Source organism: Ochlerotatus camptorhynchus, unplaced genomic scaffold, assembly GCF_037179485.1.
Source record: "Ochlerotatus camptorhynchus isolate MF236.1 unplaced genomic scaffold, CSIRO-AGI_Acam_v1.1 ptg000196l, whole genome shotgun sequence".
Classification (NCBI taxonomy): domain Eukaryota; kingdom Metazoa; phylum Arthropoda; class Insecta; order Diptera; family Culicidae; genus Ochlerotatus; species Ochlerotatus camptorhynchus.
The window spans coordinates 3,865,701-3,893,646 of record NW_027040686.1 but is presented as its reverse complement, the minus strand read 5'-3'; the positions used below and the strand labels follow the sequence as shown (position 1 = coordinate 3,893,646).

Here is a 27,946-nt window from a genome sequence, read left to right as displayed (position 1 = left end):
GTTGCAGTTACACTTGTTGTTTTTGTTGTTCTTGTTTGCTGTTTGTTTTGTTTGTTCTTCCAGTAATAATCGTATTTTCCACTTTGCGATTAGTTATAATAATTCACAATAATAAACTGGGCTTTGAATGGGTTTGTTTTCAAATATCATGTTTCTTGTTTGTTTGTTTGTTTGTTTGTTAGCTTTATTGTGAGTGATCTTTTGCTGTGTTGGTTCGCCCGTAGACGTGTGTAAGTGTGAGAGAATTCTGGTTTTTAGTGGTTCTTTATCACCTGTTTTCTTTTTTTTTCTGGACAAAATAATGGGCTCATCAAATTCACGGTTTCAAAAGTGGTGTGTATGAGAGTGGGTCATTTCGCAGGATTTCGTGAGTTTACTTTCCATGTAATTTGCTTCAAGTTCACATTCGTTTTTTTTTTGTTTTCTGTTAGTTAAATTGAAATAATCCGCTCACATAAATCTGTGTCCGTGTTTGCACATTTAAATTGTTCTTGTTTGGTTTTGCGTTCTTAGTGTTATTTTTTTTTGCTTTGTTTTGTCCAGTTTTCCCATTTGGTTTTTGTTCATGAGTTTGTCTGAATGATAAAAATTAATTTATAATTATTTTATTATCATAGTATTTGTTTTAAATATTTGTATTATTTTATTTATTTAATTTAAATTTCAATATAATTTATATTTAACTAAGTTTTTTTTTGTTTTTTCTTCCTTTGAATTACGCTTTCTTTAATTCATATATTTCATGTATTTATAATAATTTACATTCTCATTAAATTTATCTCCTTCTTTTCCTTGTTTTTTTTTTCTTTTTTTGTTTGGATAGCTGCTTTTTACCATTCAAGTGTAAAAAATATCCAAAGTATTCATCTGTTCACAATTTTCCTTGATTTTTTTTTTCTTAATTCTGCTCTAATGATGAATGTTTCCTCGTCCACATTTCTCGGCCTCATTTTTCTCTTTTTTTTTGGTTTTGCTTACTGCATTACTTTTAGTAACAATTATTATTGCATTTTCCTTTCTTTCGCTGACATTCGCATTTCAATTTCGTACACAATTTTAATTTGTTGCTTTCCATTTGCCAATGTTTCTATGCTGTGGGTGTGACCTTTGTTTGGTTGGTTTAAATTTTCCTGTTTTCAGTTTTTCACGAATAAACAATGTGCTTCTGTTGACGTTTCGAAATTGGAACAAGTAATAAAATGAAATACAAGCCTTGCTTTCCGCAGTCAAAAAGAAGAAAACACGAGTTTCGCTTCTGCTGGTTCCTTGCGACAACAACAGTCTGAGTACACAGGGCTTGAATGTTTACATTAATTTAAAATGAGGAATAGTAGGTGCTAAAAACGGTTCGCTTATGGCGCACAAAAGTTAGCTTCCTTTCGTTTAATGTTCCTGTCCTTTCCATATTAATAAATATATATACCTAAGACCACTAGCTCCTTCAACTGGTTCTCCACCTTCTTCGTCGTCATAATTACCTTTTAATTCTTTTAAAAAGTAAAAACTTATCATATTTGTTTAATAGATGCTTGCTTGCAGCAAAAAACGGAAACGTAATAAGTTTTGCTTAATTATTGTATGTGTGTATGTGTTTGTGTGTGTGAATTTTGACATCCACTCATTGTTTTGTGTGTGTGTTTTCTTAAACATGTTTACTTGGTATTTGTTTCTTTAAAGTATTCGGCTTCCATCCATCCGCTTACACTTTTAGTTAATAATTGTAGTTAAAGGTTAAAATTAAGTAAATATAAAGAGAATAACAAATATTTTTCGAAACAAATGATCTCATGTCTTTGCTTCTTAATAGCGTCTTAAACAATGATGCACTTTTTGTGTTTTCTTTTGTTGGGTTGTTTGCTTACCTAAAATATATGTACGTGTGTTTGTGTTAGTAGATTTTTGTTTTCATTGAATTGGTTTCTTAACCTGTCCTTTAGCATTATTATCATTTTGTGTATGTGGTTTGGTAGATTTCAACTGCCACGTTCGACGCACTCGCACGTTTTGTGTGTTCGTATTTCTTGTGTCTTTTTTTTTTTTTTTGTTATTTCAAATTGACGTCAGCCTACTGCGATGCACTCATTCAAACATATGCACGCCCTCACCAAGCCATTCAAACTGAAGTATTTTTTTTTTTAAATATTGGTTTCATCTAATTTGTTCCTCTCGGCCTACTACAAAGGTGGGATTTTGTTTGCACGTTTAGAAATTACCTTCCGTCAAATTGGCATCCCAAAACAAAACAAGAATCTAGAATTGGTAAACGAGAAGAATTCACAAAACATATCCTACGACACAGCTTGTAATCACTTTGACACACACACATATGTAGCGTGTGCTTGGTTCGCAAGACGAGGAGACGGGGGGATGCATTTCATGTCAAATCGAACTTCGTCCTTCTGATTCTCAAACATACTTTCACGGGTTGACATGTCTTGGGTGACGTTTCGGCTGACTGTTGTTGTTGCACACTGTTCACTAACTGTAGCGCGTGTATTTTAAGATTTGGCTGTTGTGATCATCGTCGGCTTTGCTGGTTTACTTCTGCTTGCTGATGTTGTTGTTGTTCTAATTGTTGTTGCTGGGACAAATGGAAATCATACCCCGTTCCAAAATAATAGCGAAGATGGTGATCTTATATTGCTTGCTAGTTTTCAATGGTAGCCATTGGTGAACGCTGCTGGAATCAGTTGGCCCTGTGGGGATTGGAGACATGGAAATAAAATTGCTAAGCATTAGTTAAATTTGGGCGAAACTTACAGGTGAAGTGTGATTTGACTCATTAGAAAGTTGATATTCCATTCGAAGTTTTTATAATATGTTTATATTGACTAGATCCTTGCATGAAGAGCAGTTCCTTCTATGACATCTGTAGCTTACTGAAGAAGTTACTGCTGAATTTTCATGCAAACCCCAATTGACAGCTGTAGATGCCTTTTTGACGTAGGATTACGTCTTTCGGCAACATATTGGGGTGGAATTTCAAAAAAACTAAAATCTACCGCGTTACGGAAATTGGTCAGTTTTTGACCACTTATAACTCTAAATAAATCTAATTCAATTCGGGCTCGCCGAACGATGCTTATTCAATCAACGTGTGTTGTCGATCGTCATCCGCAGCAGCATTGTTACAGTACATTACACAACGAAAGGCTGCCCGTAAACAGTGAGCTGCAGCCCATATGAGCGTCCATTCATCGAAGAAGGAGGAAGAAACCGCACCACTACTGATCGGATTCAGTTGCTCGTCGTAAGCCGCTGTGGTTCATCTATGCCAAGCACGTCACACTCGTTCCAAACAACATACAGCTCGCCAGTCTCATCCGTGTTGAACACCCTAATAGCTCAGCATTACTCAACCATCATGACAAAACGGTTGTTGTTTAAGAGTGGATTTTCATTGAACATTCGGCTTGACGCCAGGCAGATCATCCCCAAAGCTCGATAATAATGTTTTCAGCAACCAAACGTTTGTGTTCAAATGCGTAACAGTATTGTTTGCTATGTTTGCTTTTTTATTAACTAATGAATAAACCAAAAATTTCGTGCGTTTTGTGCACGAAAATGCGTAATTTTGTCGTCAGAAAACAAGACGTTTCCGTGCTGGGAAAAACTGGTGTCCTTAACACAGTCGCCGAATATTGATACCGAGCACGTAATCCTACGTCAAATCTACGAATATAACCTCTTACTTTTTTAGTTATACCAAAGACAACATACCAAGCAGGTTGGCTACTAACATGCTTTCTTATTCCAGTGCTGGACGGCTGTAAAATCTGGCTCAAATTTGAGTTTCGTTTACACACGTTCGTCCAAATCAGAGCTACCCATAGACTGAGTAGAAATCTGCTCGAATTTGAGTGAAATTTTTCTCAAATCGAGTAATGGTGGTTTTTGCGAATGTGCTAAATCTTGAGCCAGATTCAACGGTAATTAATCAAATTCAAATTGTCTCAGCGAAGTTTCAACGGATTTTTTAAATTTCATATGTTATGTAAAGTAAATTTAATGTACTTTCAGTTAAACTTATCAGACTTATTATGAAGAGGTCATTGAAAAAATAAACCCAGGAAGTGTATAGCGAGATCCCAACCATACAGAATGTTGCTTCTTTCTGCAAGATGTTCAGGAATACAAAGAATTCAAAACTATTGTTTATGACAAAATTTGCTCACAAGATGGCGCTATAACGAAAATGATCAAGTTGCGCCTTTTTAAATACACATTATATAACGCTATCTACACATCCTGCTTATATGGATGGTTCCCGTCTTGAACAAGACCTATCCTGAGGTAAAGATTTCAGTTCAGAATTCACTCACAAGGCAGCGATCGTGTGACAATTATGTGGAATTGTTTGCCCTTACATAACATCTTGAATTGATAGAAGGTTCCCGTCTTTGGCAAAGTTTTCAGATAAACAAGACCTATTTTATGGTAAAGATTTTAGCGCAGAATGAACTCACTAGGCGGCACTAGTGTGACATTCAGTTTGCATTGTTTGCTCTTACTTAACATATGGACTAGTTAGACGGTTTCCGTCTTGGGTAAAGATGTGCAGATGAACAAGACCTATTATATGGTAAAGAGTTCAGCTCAGAATTCACTTGCCAGGCAGCGCTAGTGTGACATTATTTTTGAAGTGTTTGCCCCTACTCAATATATGGGCTAGATAAAAGATTTTAGTCGTCGGAAAATTTGTTCAGATGACCGATTGTTGCCGCTGCTTGAACTTTATGCCGATTCTCAACTGTTCCACAGTTGTCATTTGAGAACTTTTTAAGCTTGTCTCATATTTCCATTAGTATACTGTGTCGCAAGTACAATCATACTCTATCCCCAGGAAAGTTGAGAAATTTCGCAACCTGAAAAATACCTAGACCAGGCAGGGAATTGAACCAAGCATGATCTTGTTTTATTGCTGCGCCTTAACCGACTGACCATAGCACGGCTCCCACGAACAGGACCTCTTTTTGGCACTAGAGTGAAATTCATTTTTAATTGTTTCCTAAACACCCCGATGCCTCCGGTAAAATGTGTAACGGCAAACTTGTGAAATTTTAAAAATCATTCCTTAGCCATTTATTGACGAATTTTGAATCTATTGGTTCTATTGAAAACTGCATACTTTAAAGATTTATTCGGTATCAATAAATTTAAAATCTGTCTATACATTTCTGAGCAACGATTTTTCAAACATTGCCAATTTGCCGTTACGCATTTTACCAGAGGCATTGTGTTTGTAGTGTTAATCAGTAAAAGTTTACTACAGTGCATTAGAAAATTTAACATATTTTGTCAGCATCTACCACAAACCAAAACAAACTTAACTGTAGCGTTGCAAAAATGTCATGACATTTTTAAACTATTTTTTCGGAAATGCTACATTTTTGCACACAATATAAAATGAGACCCAGCTGCATCGGCGACACAGTTTTGTATTGTTTGGAATAGGGTAACTGACGTAACGTCAACATTCATGTTGTATTTTTTTTTATGAATTAAACATATAATTATGAAAATTGCGTGATTAGGGGAAAGATCTACCTTTCTTGTTTCTAATAATAACATAAAAAGTTAAATATTATGAACAAATGATTTTATAAAACGTTTTTATTCAGCAAAGAATTATGATGTTGGTTGGACCTAAAAAATGATGATGGTTGGACCTATTTTTGCAAATGCTAGTTTAGCCCATATTTTTTCAAAAGCTTTATTAAGAGCTTATTGGTACCATGAAAAAATCCTTTTTATACAGTTTTTATTAATTTTCTATTTAATAAAATCAATAAATTTGAGTTTAACTTCGTTTTTTAAAAAAAGTCCACTTTCCACGTATTAGCTATTAATCATGGCTCATTTTCTCGGAAATCATTGACCCGATTTGGAAATTTTTTAACTTCAAAGTATAGGTATTGTGGTCCCATTGAAAGCTATCGAATATTTTTGTAATCGGTCAACTAGTTCCGGAGATATAGCCAGAACAAGTTCCAGGGTTTATGGAACATAGACCTAATTTTGACATGGAAGGAATAAAACCTATCATGCGACACTTCACATTACTTTCAAATTCGATAACAAGACCAATAACAAAATTGAGTGCCTTGGACCACATTGGCCACTTCCGGGCATGTTCTGGGTGCCCCTGGGGAATTTAGAGCCTTAAAATGACAGAATATCAGAACTTTAACTTTATTCCGGTTTTAAAGTTTTTTTTTCGGAAATAACTTCAGGTAGCAATTTTAGTTTGTTAACATTTTATTTCAAGTTAATTCACGCACAGAAGGTGTATGAGAAGTGCTTAATGTAAATTCATATTAACAGATTCTTTCGGCGCTTTCGTGGTAGTTCGATGGAATTCCTCCTTTAAATTTACGCCCAACTAGTGACGCAAGGTCTTTAGCAGCTTCCAAGATCTTTTTGGTCGTCTTGGGACTGCCAGAAGCAGAACACATACAAACCCAATCCCCTAACTGATTCTCCAAATCAACACTCAACACTATTTCCCTTCCATATTTCTTGCCGTGGCTTCCCTTAGTTTTTGCGTGAAGTGTCGTTTTCGGAATATTGTACCTTTTCTGTGCCTGGTACGCGGTAAGTGATTTATTTCTTACTAAAAGAACAGCCTCTTGAAGATTTTCGACCGTATAACTCTTTTCTTTAGCCATTTTTTCAATTGAAGAAACTGATCACTCGGCCAAAACGAAATTGAATTGCAAATCAGCTGCGCGTAGGATGTAGACAAACCGAAGCGCACCTAGCGGCCGTCTTAGGAAACACATAGGTCCAACCATCATCATGCGTAGGTACAACCATGATCATATTTATCTATTCGAATTTCGTCAATTATTCAAACATTTTAGTGAAACCAATGGATAAATGGCGTACTAACGTGTTGTTTACACCTTAAAGCAGTATTTTACTGCATGAAAATAAAAATAAATGTAAAAAGTATTCCTTTTTTGTATGTTTGAAAGTAAGGCATAATGACGAGCTAATGCGTGGAAAGTGAACTGTTTTGAAAACTCATTGAAACTCAATTGTTTTGAAGTTTTTTCAATAAAACACCCATGCAAATTGAAGAAAATGAGTTTTTTATGATAGTAAAGTGATCTTTGAAAAAAAAAAAAAAATTAGCGAAGATTGACTAAACTAGCGATTCAAAAAATAGGTCCAACCATCATCAGTTTTTGGATAGGTCCAACCAGAATCAATTACCCTAGTTTTTTTTCCCTATTGAAGTTTTTTTCAATCCGCTTTCATACTGAGTGGTGTTATAGTAGGGTTAAATACCCCATTTCTGGCCTATTAAGCACAACCTGCACTTTATCTTTCTTAATCTAGCGCAGTTCAGCACCAAACGGAATGTTATTATTACTGATGGCTTCCAAATTCATTTGCCTTACCCCAAAAAACAAAAACACATACTCCATTTTGCCAGAGGTTGGTGAGATAGTCCCTTTGTCTTTAAAGGCAACACGAGAAAGCGATTAAAAAAAAAAAGTCACTCAAAATCCTCGTAAGACCTCTCGACTGGAAGAGGTAGCGGAAATGTACCGAAACCCCCACCACCGGGATTTAAATTTTAACAAAGACTTTCCGCCACTTCCGGGATCATCTAAAACCCCAGATATCCCATTTTTCAGCCAGAAGAACAGCTGAAAATCAGCAAGAACATGCTCCCATGTTCACGTTTTCTGGAATTGTGGAAAGCATCTTCAATATATTCAACGTAATCAATAATAAGTTGAGTCAGAACTAGGAACATTATTAATTTAGTGCTTCCCTTTGTGAAAACTCTTTTGAAGCAACTAGCTTCTAGGTGGTCCTTCCTTGCATCGATCATAACTTTTGATGGATAATTTTCCGAATGAGGTCGAGGATATGATCTCTGTTCTTCAGTGGAACTGTAAAAGTCTGTAAGTCTTATTCAAATTTTTAGTTTTTTTTTTCCTTGATTTGTTTTCCGTCGATCTTGTTTTCCGTGCTGAGCACCAATGCTACCGACGCCAGGGAGGCAGCTACAACGCCTGGATCCTACCTATCGACCCATCAACTCATGAACCGTGGACAATTCCCTTCCGAAGGAAGGCGTGATCAGAGATGTTATGCCTCAGAACATCCCGGCAGCGCCGACAGGGATTGAACCCAGGCCTGCTGGGGTGAATTTTTAGTTCACGACTCACTTTGTGATGCATTTGCTCTTTGTGAAACATGGCTTTTTTCAAACACCGATCTACCTTTCCATGATTTTAACATTATTCGCCTTGATCGAGCAGATTCGTATGGAGGGGTGCTCCATTTCTTTTGTAGAATCGATCTGCCTCCCGTGACAGGCATTGAAGTTGTCGCATGTCAGTATTGCCTCAGTATAGCTTTCTCCAAGAACTGCGACTTCTCGCCAAGGTTTCTCTGACATCTGCTCAGCTTTATCTGAGCCTCGGATGATCTTAGGAGATTTTAACTCCCACGGTACAGGCTGAGGGGAACTGTACGATGACAACCGCTCAACCGTGATATACGACCTTTGCGATAACTTCAATATGGCAATTCTAAACACTGAGAAAGTAACACGAGTAGCCAAAACTCCAGCAAGAGAATAGATACAGATTGAGATACTCCCTCCGCTGGATGAGTACTCCTTTTTATCGCGACTTATCGTTGACTGCGCTCTTCAAGCACAGACGAAACGCGTTCCGGGTGTTTCCGTTCGCAAACGACCTCTCACTCCGTGGTGGGATAAGGATTGCACCGACGCAAACAGCGAGAAGTCCGCCGCGTTGAAACGCTTCTGCAAACACGGTAAGGTCGGGGATTTTGAGCGGTACACCGACCTCGAGAAAACTTTTAAGGGCTTGATTAAAGCCAAAAAACGCGGTTACTGGCGTCGGTTCGTCGATGGTTTGTCGCGAGAGACTTCCATGAGAACACTCTGGAATGTCGGCAGGAGAATGTGAAACGCGTCATCACCGGTCAACGAAGACAAGGAGTACTCAGACAGTTGGATATTCAGCTTCGCGCGGAAATTTTGCCCGGATTCGGTGTCGGTTTAAACCAACGTTCGTGATCGTCCGTCGGGTAGTAATGAAATATATTCCCCGTTTTCGATGGTGGAATTCTCACTTGCTCTCCTCTCATGTAACAACTCATCTCCAGGAATAGATAGAATCAAGTTCAACTTGTTCAAACATCTCCCAGACGTCGCAAGGAGACGCTTGTTGAACTTATTCAATCAATTTCTGGAGCACAACATTGTTCCGGATGATTGGAGGCAAGTAAGAGTTATCGCCATTCGAAAACCCGGTATAACTCTAACTAAATGGGTCGAGTCGAATGGTTTACTTTCAGATACGCAATTTGGATTTCGGAGAGGCAAGGGAACGAGCGACTGTCTTGCGTTGCTTTCAACTGAAATTCAACTGGCCTATGCGCAAAAACAGCAAATGGGTTCAGTTTTCTTGGGCTTTCTCCAATTATGAACAACTATTTGAGCAACTTGTTGTCTGAGAAATATATAACCTTTTCTCATGGAAACTCGACAACTTCACGAATTAGTTACATGGGTCTCCCCCAGGGCTCATGTTTAAGCCCCCTTCTTTATATTTTTTTTATATAAAATACATTGATGGTTGTCTTGATGAACATTGCTCGCTAAGGCAGCTTGCAGTTGACGGCGTTGTGTCCGTTATAGGGCCGAGTGCAAGGACCATTGCAAGATACCTTAGACAATTTGTCTACTTGGGCTATGAAGCTGGGTATCGAATTCTCTCCGGAGAAAACTGAGTTGGTTGTTAAAAAAAAAACAGTCCTGCTCGATTGGCTCCCGCAATTGACAGAGCAAATCAGTTCCCGTCATTGTCTCTACCAGACTATGAATATAGGGACTATATTTCTCAGGAGCAGTCTTGTAAACCGTCACCGTAGTTGACGCATTTTCTGTGATAATCGACTGCCTTTGCTTCCGACACTTGCAAAACAAGCTATCAAATTACGGTACCAAACTAAAATGTCATATGACAGGCTCTGTCATACGACACTGTCGCCGAAGACCGTCACGAATGTATGTATTTTAGTTTTCTCGTAATAAGAGCTGCTGATGTTGTGCTTGTATGAATTCTGAAAATAGCAAGCAACGATGTCCTAGTAATAACATTTCTGATCAGAAATGGTTTAATTTAAACCAAATTGAGGTGGTGATTTGTGATTTGGGCGTAATTGCTTTTGTAAACAAATATTTCAATCAAGGTTGCAAAGACTCATTTCAGCTAAAACAATGTTTTTTTTTTTCTAAATTATGAAATAATTAGATGCCATGATCAAATTTTGAATTGGTAGGATACAAAAAGAGGTTGCAAAGAATGTGTTTGACATATTAAACCTGTTTATTTCACTTCATGAGAGTCACAATCAGCGATTTTTCACAAACTCACTCACTCAATCACTCACTCACTCACTCACTCACTCAGCGATCAGCAAATCGCTGATTGTGACTCATAGAAAGCAAAATTTACAGGTTTTATGTTTCCAACGCATACTTTGTAACCTCTTCTTGTAAGTTACAAGTAAAACATGCCATCATACCATCTTTTGGTTTTATTATTCCGAAAAACATTATTTTAGCTGAAATAAGTCTTTGCAACCTTGATTTCAATCACTGATTTCTCGGGAATAAATGCTTGCTTCATCCGCGTTCCTAGTGTTATATCTATGAAAATCACTTCCTCTTTCAATCCGATCACACAAATATCGAGGTAGAAAATCGTTAACTACTTTAAAAATGAACACCATAGTCAAACACAATTCTTTGCTTCATTGACAGCCATTGCAAAGCGTCCAGCAGAACAGTTGAGAAAGTGAATCTATTACATCTTAAAATCAAACGCATTACTTTATTCTGCAAACGTTGTTATCTCGATATTTGTGTTTCACTGGCCAACAATAAAATGGACAGGCAAAAGTCTAGATGAGGGAGTTCCCGGAAGCGCGTGGCCAACATGAAAGCAGTCAGAGGTGGTTGGCACGCTGGAGAAGGTCTCCCAACTCGAGGTAGGAAATTCAAATTTACTTTTAATAAGCCTTTGGAACTTCGTACGTTTGACACGCAATTATGATGTTTACTAGAGAGGGTCTAGTATAAGAGAGGAGCGGATTCAAAACAAACTGCCTTGGCAACCTATGTCTGGGTGGTTTCTAGCAACACTGCCAATGCAATCAAGATAGACGCTGTTCGATTGGCTCTGGCTTTGACAGTTCGTTTGGCTCAAAACCAGCCAGTCCACCTTTCTATTATACGAGACCCTTTCTAATGTTTACTATCAAAACATTTAACAGGTGGATAGCCTGTATTCGAGCTTTTGATCTGATTCTGAAATTCTATAACTGAATCTCACTAATTTTCCATTAATCACATCATTCGAGCAGTTTAAAATGACGTTTCATACCACTCGAACTTTAACGTGGAACAATATTTTGATATATTTTCTTCTAGAACCTCGAGAAAATAGGGTCTTATTTGCAATATACTTGAAAAATCTGGAATTTATTGTTTCATTTCCGAAAAATCGCTGGTAGAAGGTCGTCCCAAAACTGCTCGACAATATGATTAATTATCATTGTACTTAGCATCTACTTATTGGAAAACAAACTTTTGATTTGAGAAAAGCCACCGTTCTCTATAGCTAGGAGAGAAGGGAGCATAATGGGCAACTTTTTTCCATTTCTTGCATTGACGAACGCATAAAGCAAGGAGAAAAAAAAAGATGCCATAAACTATAGTATGAAATCTAAAATATGTACAGAGGACCGAAATAAGAGTTTAATGAATTACGTGCATATTATGCAAAAAAATGCACGAGAAATTCACTAAACAACTAAACGTAGTCTACGTCAACCATGCGGTTGTGATTTGTACACAACCCTACATTTTTTTTCTTTAATTTAGATCTAGTGGCGTCCTACCCAAGTAGCACATGTTGTCACATAAAAGTTGCTGAACTATTTTGTGAACAAATTATGTGTCGTAAAATCATTACAGTAACCATGAAGGCAACAGCAATCCACCAAAAAAGCGCAAGATGTGAGTTGATATATGACCAATTCAATGTTACAAAACAATATTGGATGACATACAAATAAGTTAACTTGTAACGGTGATTAACTTTAATTTAATTTCGACGATGAATATTGATTTACAGAGTACTTTTATGGCATAAACATTTTGAGGCGTTGATAAAATTATATAATCATTAGAGATATTTGCAGCAAAAACACGTAACAGAGAAAAAAAATGCAGTTTCAGATTTACGGTGAAGTTGGGAGTTTTATATTGATAAAATAAATGCGCCATCTTATATTTCAATTGATTACCATATTTTTGACCATAAATGATTCGAAGGAAAAACAATCTTGTGTGTTACACCTCTAACAAAAAGTTTCATGATATGAACCATTACTTGAGATTATAAAGAAAACTCGTTTCTATTAGTTTGTCCTTAAGGCTCAGCATTCACAATTGCATCACCATGAATTAAATATTTTACCATTTTGATAATTAAAAAAGGAACAACAAATTAGATTGCGATTGGTGAAACATTTTAGAGCGGCAGTGCAGCTTTCATTTGCCCAGAACATAGAGATTGCATATGTGTTACCATCTGGAGGCATGCGACTATTAGGGTCACGCTGAAACGAAAATGCAACTGTGGCAACTCAGTTACAGTTCAACCAATTGCTGACATTAGATCGACACAAAAAGGTTACACTGTGTCATCGTTGAGACCAGATAAGTCGAATTTTATCTCAATACCATGACAATCTGACTTTAGAGTTACCAATGACCGTTGTGTCAAATTAATGTGTCCTATTACTTAGAAAGTCATGAGGCAACTTCATGTTGACTTGATACGTAACTGCATATATTTCATGGTTACTTTTATGTAATAATTGTGTAACATGTTTCTCTTTCTCTCTTATAAAAAGATGTCACAGGTGCTACTCGGGTATGCTGTCTATAATCTCATATCAGTCCTATATGTTCCATATGTCCCAATCATGTTTGACGCTGTCTTGCTCATGTAGAGCACATTAAGGACCTCTGCGTTACCTTGGACTGAAGACTCACTTTCCGAATCCACTACAATGACATCATCTCCAGAGCTAATCGACAATTGGGCTTTATTGTCAAAATTGCTGATGAGTTCCATGACCCGGTATGCCTCAGGTCACTCTACTGCTCGCTTGTGCGATCCTTATTGGAGTCAAGTTTAATTGTTTGGTACCATCTCCATGCTGGCTGGATCACTAGAATTGAATCCGTCCAACGCAAGTTTGTGAGATATGCTCTACGTTTCCTCAACTGGCGTGACCCAACAAACTTGCCACCGTACGAGGAGCGCCACCGTCTTCTGGGAATTGAACCATTAGAGGTGAGACGGATGGTCGCTGAAGCTATGTTCGCTGGAAAGCTGCTTACTGGTGACATTGACTGTGCAACATTGCTGGCTTAGCTAAATATAATGCCCCTGAGAGGCCTCTTCGTCAACGCGACTTTCTGTTTTTGGAACCAAGGCGTCAAAATCATACACAACACGAGCCAATTCGAGCAATCAGCTGGCAATTTAACAACTTCTTTTACATGTTCGACTTCAATGTATCAGCTGACGTGTTTTATCATCGGTTACTTGGAATTTTCCGCACCGTTGACCGTAACTATTTAGTTTAAGTTTTCATTTAGACAATAACTGTTGGTTGAATTTTTCAATGTACAAATACAAATACAAATACATATGGAAATAGAAGGCATTGAGAAAATATCGTATTCGTGATAATGTATGCACCATCGTACAAATACGGTTCCCGTTTCACTAGTGCATACAATGCCTTGGTTTTCTTTGCATGCACGTAACCTATAGCTCATACCGTAGTAGGCTGTGTATAAAAGAAAATGATTTACTTAGTTTGACAGTTGCACCATGACGAAGTGGCAGCGTATTCGTGATTCGTTCCATGCGCAAATGTCGTAAAAAGACATTTCAATCGCCGTGGAAGTGTCCCGGTGGACCGTCAAAAGGGCTTTAGACCGAGAAAAGAAATGACAACTCCGTGAAGGTGGCCACAGGTCGTCCGAGGTCTGCTCAGGTTCTGAGAGTTATCGCTGCTATCAAAAGGAAGAATCGGGTGAATCCAGTGCGTTCAATAAGGAAAATGGCAAAGGAACACGGGATCAGTGACTTTACGGCACGGAAGACCGTAAAGGAAGATTGCGGGGCGAAGTCGAGGGCACGGAAAAAACTCACATGATTACCAACCGCATCCAGGAGCTACAAGTCGAACGATGCAAGAAAATCTTGAACTTCCTTAAGCGAAAAAATCCGGTAATCCTGTTACCGTCGATCCCGTATCAAATTCCAGTACCGACCGGTACATTAGTTCTCTTCCGGTAAAAGACGTGGCCGACGAGCACAAGAACGTGTATCTGACCAAGCATCCTGCTAGCGTTATGGTGTTTGGATTGGTGGCTTCCGATGGCAAAACAATGGACCCGGTGTTCATTCCAGAAGGCGACAAGGTCAACACGGAGGTCTACATCGGGATTTTAAGTAAGTATGTTCTTCCGTGGATCAAAGAACAGTACGGTCCGAAGTCAAATGTTGTATTTCAACAAGATGGGGCCCCGTGCCACTGCACCTCGAACCGCACTCAGAAGTGGTTGCAGGAACATCTTCCGTTCTGGGCGAAGGATATGTGGCCGCCATCCAGCCCCGATCTTAATCCGCTGGATTACTCATGAAGGCCAAGGCTTGTTCTAAACGCCACCCGAGTACAGCAAGCCTCAGACAAAAATTGACCCGTACCTGGAAAGAAATGGATCCAGACTACATTATTAGAACCTGCCGTGCATTCCGGAAGCGTGTGGAGGCCGTAATTGCAGCAGGTGGAAACTCGATCGATGATTAACAGAGTTTAAGACTCTGAGAAACATCCCCCCTTTAAATAAATAAAAAAAAAACTCGAAAACGAAATTTTTGAGAATTTTTTTAATTTTGACATTGCTCAATGATGCAAACATTATCACGCATACGGTAGAAGCTAAAGTTACGAAGTGCAATTTCCATGTAAATATTTAAAAATCACAGCAAATTAATTAAAAAAATTTCACGTTGTTGCTTGCACGTTTTGTTGTATCAGTGAAAAATATTGGGAAACAAAATGCAGATCATTAACTTCTGGATGACCGAATTTCTGGATGGGACTGATATGCGATTACTTTGCTTAATGGGATAAACTGATTTGATGTTGTTTTATTTTTTTCCTGATCAAAGTGCGTAGTTTTATCACGTAAAAAGGAAAGTAGATACCAATTGATAGTGGAAAACGTTGTTATCTTAAAATTGATGAAAATCCATATAGATACATATGCGTTTATGGGCAGTACCTATAGCAAAACAAATTGACGTCACTTCGCCTAGCCATTTTACAATCGAAATATGTTCACATTCTCAAATGTAAAAATACACGTTTACAATTTCTATATTCCAAAACCAGCATCTGTAAGCAAATTCCAAATGCAAATAGGCTGCAAACTATTCGAAGAATTTCATTTGCAATTCCGGTAACCATTACGACATTAATTGTCAAACACATGTCATCGTCACAAACAACGATCATCATTCAGTGCGGCCATCACCGCACCCATTTTAGTATTTGAAACACAGAATTACCACGAATAGCGCGGAGGGTGGTACTGAAAAATCACCTCAATTGAATGGAGGACAGCCGAGAAATTGCGGTGGGTGGACGGCACCACTCACCGTGCTATTCGGAGGATTCCTGTAGCTGAAAATATCGTCTGCAGAATTGCATTTCGCATCTTGGTTCCAGTCCAATAACGGAGCCCTCAAAAAAACCGGCAGCTTGGGTGGTTGGTTGACAGACAAAGCTCATAATTGAAATCGCAACTTCAGCAACAGCGAGACCAAAGAGACCTATCAAGGGAAATGGGAAATGGGGTCGTTGTCATCTAAAACGGACATGAACACTCTGACAGCTCGGAACAAAACGCGTGCACACACACACACACCCACACAGCGGGAAAGGATGTCGCTTAGCAGGACTAGGACATCCGGATTGTGCAGACGGAAAATTGAAAATCCCTTTTGTAGTTTCAAGCGCTACGACGGGAAGTCGTAGATGGTCGCCATCGTGCTCGGTTTGGGTCTCAACCACAATCGCAATTAATTCCACCGTATTCCAGACCGGTCATACTGCTCTCTTGCTGCATCGTTGTTTCAACTCTGGATGACGACAGCAGGCAACAACGCAGACGAACGGAACGATTCAGTCAAAGCTCATTCGTTTTGCATCACAAATTCGGGTTGGATTGGTTGGCATTTGCTTTCTGGGGGAGACTTCTAATCTCTTTGCTGTCGCTATTTTGAAGCTTTGATTTTGGTGATTTTGCAATATTAATTAAATAACTGCATATTAAGTTGTCAGACTGGGACGATGTCTGCTTCGAGTGGAATGTCAAAGTGGTCGTTGGTGGGGCAAGGGAAATGGAACTTACCGGGCTGTAATTCAGCGGCGCACGGCTGACGGCGATCGTGGGGAATCCGGACGGCTGGGGGCTTGTTGCCTGGACGTAACCTACGCTGTCCGCCGCGCTCGAGCTGTACATGTCGATCGTCGGTCCGGGTGAGTTGGTGTTGGTGAAGCCGGTCCGCGCCCCGGTCGTCGTGTGTGGCGACGCCGGTGTTCCGAAGCCTTGCGCTGCTGCGGCCGCTGCCGCCTGGTAATTGTTCATCACTGTGAAGTCAATTGGGAGGGAAAAGAAAGAGACGGCAGATTAGATGGGCTCTTCTTTGATATTCTTCTGGGGAAGGATTACATTGATGATGGGGTAGAGTCTTCTGATAGACTGGTTGTAATTTAACTAGGCTATCGGGAGACATCCCCTGCTTATGTTAAGCTTGTCATAATAGTAAAGCACACTCACCTGATAGAGCCTGTGTTAGCAGCGGGGTATTATTGTTTGGTGTCAGCTGTCCGTTCGTGATATCAACTGAAATGAGAGAATCGTAAAAAGAGAAAAGAAAGCAAAGTTGCATCATTAGACAAAAGCGGTCAAAACATCTCCACTCTCTACTAACATGTAGGAAATTAAAATGAAAGGAAACTTCTAGGAAAATTGAAGAAAAATTTTATGGGTTTTGTGTGACAATCCATCTTATCCATCCATTTACGATCAATTATACGTTATGTTCTTGAAATGGGTGTTTTCTTTAGCATCCGTTGCATTGAAGTAAAATTACGACCCTATCTTAGCTCTTCATCTTTCTTATTTCTTCGATTCCGGTCGTCGTAAATCGCCTCTCGCAATTTGATTTGGAAAGTTTTTCTCATTTTCTCAACCTTCTCCACTTGCGCTGATTAGAAGTCTACTATCGCTAACAACTCTTATTATTCGCTCTCTCTCTTTCTCTCTCTCTCTCTGTGTGTCTAATGGATGACTAGGTTCAACTAGGTCGTGTATTACCTGTTACTGGAAAACAAAACTCAAACCTACTGAACGGAAAAAGAAAATCCAAAAACACATAAGACCACCATTAAACGTGTCCGCATATTTACAACGCGCAACTACCTCAAGGTTCCGCACCAATTTGGACCGGAACACCACCCCATTAATCCCCATTAGCAGTGTACAGCAGGATGGCTGTTCTTCGGTCAGCGTTCGGGTCAACCGGAAGCATTAAAATACTTGGAAAAGTTTACGCACACCCCGATTGTCCCCCACGCATCCCCACGAGAGGGCAACGCAACAGAAACTAACTGAATAGCACACGCACCACCATCACCTCCGTCGAGTTAGTCGTCGTCGTCGTCGTCGCAATCGGAGACAGCGCAATTGCATATAAAAACAGATTCCTGGCGCCGGTAAACTTTTTCTCCGTTCTGCCCGCCCCCTCCCCGCTGCCGTGTGTTCTCAGTACAAAACTCCCATCGAAACCGTTTCCGATATCTTACGGTTCGAGTCACTTTGGCCCCTCGCTCTCGCGTGTGTCTTGGAGGAAATCCGAAAACTTTCGTCGTCTTTCCCTTTCCCCCATCGTCAGGAACAAGGACTCGAAGGCACGGACACAAAGGAAATTATTTTAATACACTTAATGTAATGCGATATTGTGCCATTTGGGGAATGAAGCCGGACCAGCGGAGGGAAATGAAAGTCGTGAGGCTAAGGAAAGTTTTGATGACACTATAGGGCTAGGACCTAGCGTGAGCCCCTGGATGGGCCAGGTTTTGCGGTTCTGCCGCCAAACAGGTAGTTTTCGGGTAACTTCTTTAGGGAAATACGGGAAACTTTTGATCTGGAACAAAGTTTGGTTCGCATGGTTTGAGGGAGGGGGGAAACGAAGTTTCGGATGGGAAAATCTCTTTTTCGCGTTTTTTTTTCTTTTACGGTACAGGTGTTTTCGTTTCGAAGGCATGTTTCAGGAAGGCTGCCGTTCATGACAGGTCCGTCCCTGAGCACAAATAAGCAAACCGATAAAAAACGGTTCGACTGACTGGTAAACAAATGGCGTCATGATAGCTAACTTATCGACTTTTCCGAAGCACAAATCTCGATCATTCGTTTTTTTAAAGGTGGTTTACGCTTCGGTAGCGCTTTGCCGGCTCTCATTTTAGTGTTATACGTGCACTTCCACAGTTATTAGTTAATTTTATGAAGGTTCTGTAGACCATGATTTAGACTTGTAAAATGCTTTAAATCCTCGATAAAACTCGTAATGTTACTTGGGCAGGTTAATTACTTGTTGAGATATGATTCAACTCTTAAATAGTGGCTGCTTATTGGGCCCAGGTTAGGGACATGTACCCTATTTTCTCACTGAATAATTCAGCAGAAAACTCGTGAGCATATATTCCAGAAAGATGCTCACAGTTTCCGTGAACCATCAATTCCGTGGAAATTCAAACTGTGCAGTGAACTAATGCCGGGTGTTTTCCGTCTGTTTCTTTTCTATACCCCTTAACATAATGTACCGAATACCGGACTATTCGTTAATCCATGCTATTCGTTTTCTATTAAATGTGACGTCTTCAATATAGTGAACATGTCCGATAAGTATGAACGATAATATAAGGCCATGATAAAATTGACGTGCCATTTTGAGCATGGCATTGATAATCATCTTTTAGAAGTGCCCGGATTTGTGTACCAAGAGGCCGGATTTAGATATTTTATGGTATCGTTCGGAGTGTTAATTCAATATTTGACTGTTATTTTTTCCAAACGATGTCCTGAAAGAGGATGAATCCTTAAAACATTCTCATGGGGAATGATTTACGCTTAAGGACATTGTCCTCAAGACTATAACTAGGAATAGGATCAATTATTAAAAGAAGTATTTTTCATTTTCATAATTCAAGACCAACAATTGAAAAGCCCGCTACTCCATTTGGTAAACAAACCTTGTAAGGCCATTTTCTCACGAACCGAAACTTACATTAGCAATCCTAAAACACAATCAGGTAGAGGAGGATTTCCTCTACCTGTTAATTTTTTTTTTGCTTGCGTTGGCGGACTTCGGTTCGTAACAAAATGGCCTTACAAAGTTTGTTTACAAAATGGAGTTGAAGCCTCTTCAATTGTTGGTATTGAATTGATAACAAAGCCATATGTAGGAAGAGAGCAGGTCTACGCCAACTGACGAGTCGGAAAAACTCGACCATCTCCGATTTGCATGAAACTTTGCATAATTCTGATGAATATGGGCGTCTTAGTGGAATACCTGTATAATGAGAGAGAGAAGGATTAGTAATTTCCATTTAATTCCACTACCTTTTTTGCTTATCCTTGACAGATACGCGTATTTCGTCTACAATGTGCAGACTTCTTCAGTGTCTTGTACTAATACTCGACTAGTCTCGACAGTCGATTATTATTAGTACAAGACACTGAAGAAGTTTGCACATTGTAGACGAAATACGCGTATCTGTCAAGGATAAGCAAAAAAGGTAGTGGAATTAAATGGAAATTACTAATCCTTCTCTCTCTCATTATATTTGCATAGTTGTTTGATATGGGAAATGAATGACATTCTTGCTAAAATTTGGGCATTGGAAAATTTGTAAAGTGGCTTCTTTTTAATTAAAAAATTAATTTTGCATGGAAACTTTATATTTGATCGAAATGACGTCTAAGACAAAGTCGAAGAAAACATGTTATTAAATGCTATAAAAAAAAAACAAAAAATTAAAAAAAATGTTTTAAAAAATTCGCTTGAAAAATGCAAACATTTAGAATTTTATAAAATTCTAGACGCTATAAATTGCCAAAAATCGTTAAAAATGACTTTTGGTATTTTTTAACTGACGTTCATTCCAAAAGTTTTATGTTTAAAGTTTCTTTCGTAAATCGGAAAAGTGCATTTTGAAAAATTCATGTTTTTAGATTTTTTTATTTGTTTTAACTTAAAATAAACATTACACATTTTCTTTTATTTTTCCTATAAATTGTCGATTGTCTCAGATGTCCATTCGATCAGAAATCCCGATTTCACGCAGCAATCTTTTTTTAAATTTCAGGGACTTCATTTGGAAAACTATGCAAGATTCAAAATGGCCGAATTATGGCAAAATCAATTACTCAAATGTTCATGTGAATCGGAGAAGGTCGATTCAAAAACTCATTTTTCGCTAAAAGCCTAGAACTGCTCAAGACAAAAATGTTTGCACTTAAACCGTTAGTTTTAGGTTAATGGTGTCAATCTTTTGATGCAGGTGAAATTAGGGTGGCCCCTGGGGCTATTGAGTGCAAAATATAAACTATTTATTTATTGGAGATAGACCAGCGCAATGTTCTACAAAGTTTAAAAATAATTCATTTAAGGCAATTTTCTGAAGGTACAAATTTTAAAAAGGTTACCTAGGGTGACCCATAAAATTAGTTTTTAATACACTAACTTTTTAAAAATTGATGTTTCGCAAATAATTTGTTAAAGACAATTTAAGAATTTTCGATGGCGCGTATTTTTGTCGAAATTACTGATATGTTATCAAAAGGGAGCGAGTGGGTTGGTTTTTATATTTACCAGAGCAAATTTCACTGGGCTTTAAGCAACCACTATCAAGACATTTTGATGTTCACCTATAAAATGCACCTTAATTGTACCGGAGATGCTCCGAGGTTTCGCTTTCCATATTAAAAAAATAAAGCGGAAAATATGAGTTTGAACCTGGCTAATGTTCTTCAAATGGTTATTAGTTATTAGGCCCAGTGTATGTACAAGAGCTCTCTTGATGAGGACTGGAGCTACACTTTCTGACAGTCAAGCAATAGATCATCCGCTTTTGTTCTTACCAGCATTTAACTTCCATTCCCAGAATGGTTCGGAGCCAACTGAGAAATAGAACATAGTTTTGCAAGATCGTCTGCCTTTTCATTTCCTGTAATGCCACAGTGCACAGTGGTCCAGAATGCAGATTTAGGGGGAATGATATATTTTGAGCCTGAAATTGAATCTTTAGACTTAAAGTCTCTTCTACAAAGTTGTTCCTTATAGTTAGGCCCTCATTTTTATGACAGGGAATTCAAGGGTGGTTCTTATTATCATTAAAATAAAAAAATCTTACCTTTTTTGTTTGTATAAAATAAGGTATACATTTATCGGCAAAGTTATAGCTGAGCTGATTTCAAACAACTTTGTAGAAGAAAACTTTTTTGTATCGCTTAAATTGGCCGATTTAGAGCTATTTTCTTGAATTGAGTAAGGGAGTCCAAGTCTTTCGTTCAGAGAGCCAAGGACCGCAAGGGACTGCATACGTACAAAGTGCAGAAGGCCGTTCGTCAAAATAAGGTGGGATTAGATGCGCTTCCACCATTGGAAGAATATCGATTCCTAGCCGATTTGATTTACAAAAGCTCACTGGAAGCACAAAAAAGAAAAGTTCCAAGTGCACCCTTTAAAAGGAGACCAGCCACACCTGGTTGGGACGAAGAATGCACAAAATTGTATGTAGAAAAATCTGATGCTTTCAAAGCTTTTCGTAGACACAAAACCTCCACTTACTTCGAGGAATATTCAAAGCTTGAGACAAAGCTGAAACAATTAATCAAAGCAAAAAAACGCGGTTATTGGCGCAATTTCGTCGAGGGACTCTCACGAGAAACCTCAATGAACACCTTGTGGAGGGTGGCTCGCAACATGCGTAACCGCTCATCTTTCAATGAGAGTGAAGAATACTCCAACCGATGGATATTCGATTTCGCTAAAAAGGTCTGTCCGGACTCAGTTCCAGCACAAAATATTCTTCGAGAAGCGTCTCCTAGCGGCGGCTCTCTGAATAGACCATTCTCAATGCTGGATTTCTCTATGGCTCTTCTTTCATCGAACAACTCCTCACCGGGAAGCGATATGATTAAATTCAATCTTCTGAAAAATCTCCCAGATATCGCTAAAAGACGCTTGCTAGATTTATTCAATTCCTTGCTAGAAAACAACATTGTACCGCCTGAATGGAGACAGGTCAAAGTAATAGCCATTAAAAAACCTGGAAAATCAGCGTCTGACCATAACTCATACCGTCCGATTGCTATGCTTTCGTGCATTAGGAAATTGTTGGAGAAAATGATCCTTCGGAGACTCGATCACTGGGTCGAATCAAATAACTTGCTATCAAATATACAGTTTGGGTTCCGCAAGAGCAAAGGAACAAACGATTGTCTAGCGCTGCTTTCCACAGATATTCAACTGGCCTTTGCACACAAGGAGCAATTGGCTTCAGTATTCTTGGACATTAAGGGGGCTTTTGATTCAGTTTCCATTGAAATTCTGTCAGACAATCTGCACAGATGTGGACTTTCTGGAATTTTAAATAATTTCTTGTACAATTTGTTGTCAGAAAAGCAAATGAACTTTTCCCTTGGACAACTGACAACTTCCAGAATTAGCTACATGGGCCTGCCCCAAGGCTCATGTCTCAGCCCTCTTCTTTATAACTTTTACGTCAAAGATATCGACAACTGTTTGGCAGAACAATGCACGCTAAGACAACTTGCAGATGACGGTGTGGTTTCCGTAAGAGGTCCACATGCCGTGGACTTGCAAGGACCATTGCAAAATTCCTTAGATAACTTGTCTTCTTGGGCTATGAATCTAGGGATCGAATTCTCGCCGCAGAAAACTGAACTGGTAGTGTTTACTCGAAAGCGGTACCCAGCCCAAATGCAGTTTAATCTTTTGGGCAGAAACATTACCCAATCATTGTCTTTCAAGTACCTTGGGGTCTGGTTTGATTCAAAGTGCACTTGGAATACCCATATTACGTATTTGAAGCAAAAATGTCAGCAGAGGATCAACTTTCTTCGTTCAATTTGCGGCACATGGTGGGGTGCTCGTCCGGGAGACCTCATAACGCTTTGAAAAACAACTATTCTCTCTGTTCTAGAGTACGGCTCTTTCTGCTTTCTCTCGGCAAGAAAATGTCACCTAATAAAATTGAAACGAATTCAATATCGTTGTCTGCGTATTGCTCTAGGCTGTATGCACTCAACGCATAACATGAGTCTCGAGGTTCTGGCAGGAGTAACACCCCTCCAGAATCGTTTCTGGGAGCTCTCTCTCAGAATACTAATCAAATGCGGAGTGACGAACACACTTATAATTGCTAATTTTGAAGAAATTCTTGGGCTGAACACTCAATCTCGATTTATGAGAATCTACCACCACTACATATCAACTTTTTAGTAACATCTCGAAACAGTTTCTCAATAGGTACAACAAACATATAGTTCACGCTCTGTTGCACATAATGTTTCATGGAACTCTCATTCAACAAACACAACACAAATTAAATTTGTTGCTCAAGTGTTTCATACCAATTTGAGTGTAACATGTTTGCTCCTCCCATTTGATGCATGTTTTGACAGGTCATCCAAGCAGTATATTGAAACAGTTGAGTTTCATTTTTGTGACCTAAAGTAAATGAAGCAACAAAGTTGAGACTTTGTCAAGTCAAAATGTATTTCCTGTACCAGTTAAGGGATTTCTGGGCAACTAAAATAAAAAAAAATTGAGATGTTTTCCGTGTTGCAATAACTGCATAATTACAGGTCAAAGATAAATGCATCGAATCTATTTGATATCAAAGATTCCAACCTAAGAAGAGAAGTTTGTATCTTTACCCATTCTTTGATGCGTTGGTTCCACTTTAGTTCAAGCACAGCACTACTAAATCACTAATGGGCTTAGATTAAGGCATTATTGCCAGAATACTGAATACGGATAGGATGTATTCGGTTATATATATTTATCAATTGACGTCAAACTGTGATAGAAATTTGCCGTTTTATGGCAGCTGAACAGATCTAAGTCTTCTCCGGTCTTTTGCACGTAAATTGTCTATAAGAAAATAGAAAAATATGTGATTGTTTTAGATTTTTGATAACTTTTTCCAATACTTTTAGAAAAATCAATCCGTAATTATTTTATCGGAGCACACTTCGTCATACGATATCAGTATTGTTACAGCTGACCAAATCTGGGCAAAACTTTACAGGTCATTTGTTTGTCTTGCTCAATGGTAGAATCCGTTTTACACGCACTCTTGCTTGTACTCCTTTGAGTAAAGATTGTACTCGAAAAAAATGCAACACTTTTTTTTTCTCCTCTGTTCGGGACCTTACACTAAACTGCGACCAGTAATTTGTTCTATTGTAGTATATCCCGTGTCCTTAGTTTAGTGTATGTCGTATTACCAACAATCAATACGAAACTAACGATTTTAAATTGCCTCACTACTTGACTAGCCTATTGGTCCCAAGCAAACGATTAACGTATCCCATTCTAGTCAAAATTCTAGTACTACACAATGTTTGTTTTGATTCGCTATGAAAGTTTGACAGATAAAATGAGGGGTTAGTTGATTTTCCTATGTTTCGAGGGGTGAATCGATTAGCTTGGGACCGAAGATAGTACCAGAGCTGAGCCAAAAAGTTGAGCACGTTTCTGCGGGACCTACTAGTCTTAGAGTTACCTCTATGGTATTACTCCATCACTATTGAGAAATGATGAAGTATTCGGTTTTGATACAGTTGTCATTCTTGTCTTCATTGCATGGAATCGATTCTAATTGAAATGTCCCGCTACTTATACCCTTCGGAGTGTTGAAACACCCTCCAAAGGCGCGCCCCTTTGTCAGTCAAAATTGGATTCCTTAGCAACAAAATTTAAGAATGACACCGATAGTGACCATGCATCAGAATCCTAGTCTTAACCACTTCAAACTAGGGAACAAGGAATAGAAGATTAGGAATCACATGTATGAAGACTAACTAACTCATTTTTTTTCCTTATTTCAAGATCATCCTCGGTCCAGGAAACCCGAGGACTTATCACTATCAACAAGGCATAAAAAGTAACAAGGACTAAGATGTGTTCCTTTGATGAAAAATCTTGTTCTCTTAGTTTGAAGTAGGCAAGACTAGGAATCGGTGGTAGATCTTACACCCCGTAACGTACCACGAAAAGGTGATCTACCCACGTTACGGGGCTTTCTTTTGTGTATAGATTTTCATTGCATGGGTAAAAATTGATGAAATTTTGAGTAAAACTGGTTTAGAGTACAATGTTTACATGTGCAAAATCTCGTCGCAATCTGTCAAGTGGTTATCAAGATGGCTTCCAAGCAAGAAGTGCTTCGACAAAAAAAATATGGGAGCGGTCGTGGAAAATCCAGACCAGTCCCCGCAAAACAGTTTGAAGGCCCAGACGACCCAGCAGCGAGCTGGCAGTGGAAGAAAAGCGAACACGACCGACCCCGTGAACGCAAGGAAGGTTAAGGGGTTTCGTCAAGCGCAATCCGAACCTTTCGATTCGGGACGTGGCCAAGAAGGTCAATTCTTCCGTCTGGTTCGTCCAGCAGACAATGAAGCGGGCCGGATTTGATGTCTTCAAGGTAAGGAAGGTGCCTAACCGAACCGATAAACAGAATACGGTGGCCAAATTCCACGCCAGGAAGCGGTACCGCGAGTGTTTGATGCAGCCGAAATGCATCGTAATGGACGCCGAGTCGTACATTGAAGCGGATGCCAAGCAGATCCCCGGTATGGAGTTTTTCGTCGGCAAGTAGCTCCTGGATGTTCCGGAGAAGTTCGACAAATATATAAAGAAGAATGCCTCCAGAAGCGCCTGCTGTCCTTCCTCTGGTGCCATTACGCGAAACCGGTGATAGAGTGATACGAAGGCATCGATGTTGTTTTTGTGCCGAAGGAAGCAAATCTGCCAAAGTCGTTAGAACTTCGCCCAATAGAAAAATTCTGGGTGATTATGAGGGGCAAGCTCCGGAAAACAGAGAAGGTCTTCAACAACGACAAGGATTTGAAGAAAGAGTGGATGAGAGTGTGTAAGAAAGATGGCGTAAGTGTTGCACAGGATTTGATGGGTAACATAGCTGTCATCGGCGTCTTCGTGCGGTGGATTTTCGTTGCCGTAAACCGTCCCGATCGTAAAGAATTGCTCTAATATCTCAATGGCGAAACGAATACCGGCGCCAGTATCGACAAGAGCGCTCCACTTGAAATTCCGACTCAAATCAAAAGACCAGCCAACTCGGACGCATTGGACACGCTTGCCAAGAAGGCTCGCTACGAGGATACACAGGTTCAGAAAGTCAAAGAACATTTGGCCGCCCGTCTCGATGTCAACAAGAAGGAAGCCTCCGTCAACATTGACAACATCAAATCCCTATCGGAGACTATGTTCGCGGAAAAGATTGCTGCTATCAAAGCGAAGCGTCTAGCCAACAAGAAAGTCACCATCAAAAGAACGGATAATGATGACACTATGAGCGTAGGGCCAGATTTGAGGGCAACTCTGGATTTCGATGTCGATTCTACAAAGGACATCATTAGCAGGAAACGTCAGTGGCGTACTCCAACGACTATACTGCAGAGCAATGGGAAAATCTTTGCCAAGAACATTCTGGCCATTCTGCAAGGTATTAAAAACCGCGAGGAAGGTCGGGGTCGACCTCAGACACCGGTCATCAAGCTGCCAGAACCACCACGTGCAAATCGGCCGCAACCACAGCCGGCACAGTATAATCGTTACGATCAGGAACGATTCAGTCGTCAGAAAGAAGAAACGGAAGGCTTTAAGATCGATACCATGGGTACCTATCATGGAATGTCTCTGAAGTCGGTGACGGAAGGCACGGGAGCGCAAAAGAAAGCCCAGCAACAGAACAACGGTCCAATATCGACGAATCTTCCACCGGGGCGGCCAAAAGAACTGCTACAGACGGTGCAGGCTTGCATGTTGCCGCAGAGTAATACTAACAAGCGTCAAAGCAAGACGCCCATCATCGTCATCCCAGGAGCCACTACAAGCTTGATCACCATGTACAACGCTAGGGATGTTCTGCAGGATTTGAAGTTTGTCTTATCCGAGCAGAAGAAGACCAAGGGCTGCGTTCGAGAGAACTGATCCAGCGTCAAAAACCCGGAGGATTAACTGTACCGTATCGCGCAATCGACAACCCGTCGAGGCTGTCGGCCCAAGATTGGAACCGCGTTGTTGGGGTATTTGTGATGGGTCCTGGATGGAAATCCAACTGAAATTTTCTCAAAAATTGCCGCCTTCCATTTGCGCTACGACGAGATGAAACTGGACGCAAACGTTGCCCGTTGGTCCGTAACGGTGCTAAACATTTCTCGAACCAAGCGGCATCTGGATAAGGCTTCCATTATGGTGTTTTGGGAGAAGCTGGATATGTACATGACTAAGTACAAGCCGGATCTCCACTTCTAGAAGGCATCAGTCGTTTTCAGCTTGCGGCAAGTTTACGAATAAACATTAATTGTAATCAGCACTTATTGATGGACCGATAGTGTGTAGATTCACGTAGATTGTTTGCTACATTATACATTAAGTCCAGCCCTGACCCTGAG

General features: G+C 39.6%; 1 protein-coding gene and 1 pseudogene across 4 annotated transcripts in view; one reads left to right on the top strand and one right to left on the bottom strand.

Moving 5' to 3' along the window:
- Positions 1-430: 430 nt before the first annotated feature.
- The window catches only part of Rbp6 (RNA-binding protein 6), a 1,960,266-nt gene continuing 1,932,750 nt past the window's right edge, over positions 431-27,946 (bottom strand). For all 4 annotated transcript variants that reach the window (XM_065223773.1, XM_065223775.1, XM_065223776.1 and 1 more), the window contains 3 exons: positions 16,994-17,059; positions 16,565-16,803; positions 431-2,696 (listed from right to left, as the gene is read on the bottom strand). In XM_065223773.1, coding sequence (XP_065079845.1) covers positions 2,655-2,696; positions 16,565-16,803; positions 16,994-17,059 — 347 coding nt within the window. In that variant the 3' untranslated portion in view covers positions 431-2,654. The remainder of the gene's footprint in view (positions 2,697-16,564; positions 16,804-16,993; positions 17,060-27,946) is intronic.
- LOC135702670 (parafibromin-like) lies at positions 26,325-27,836 on the top strand (annotated as a pseudogene).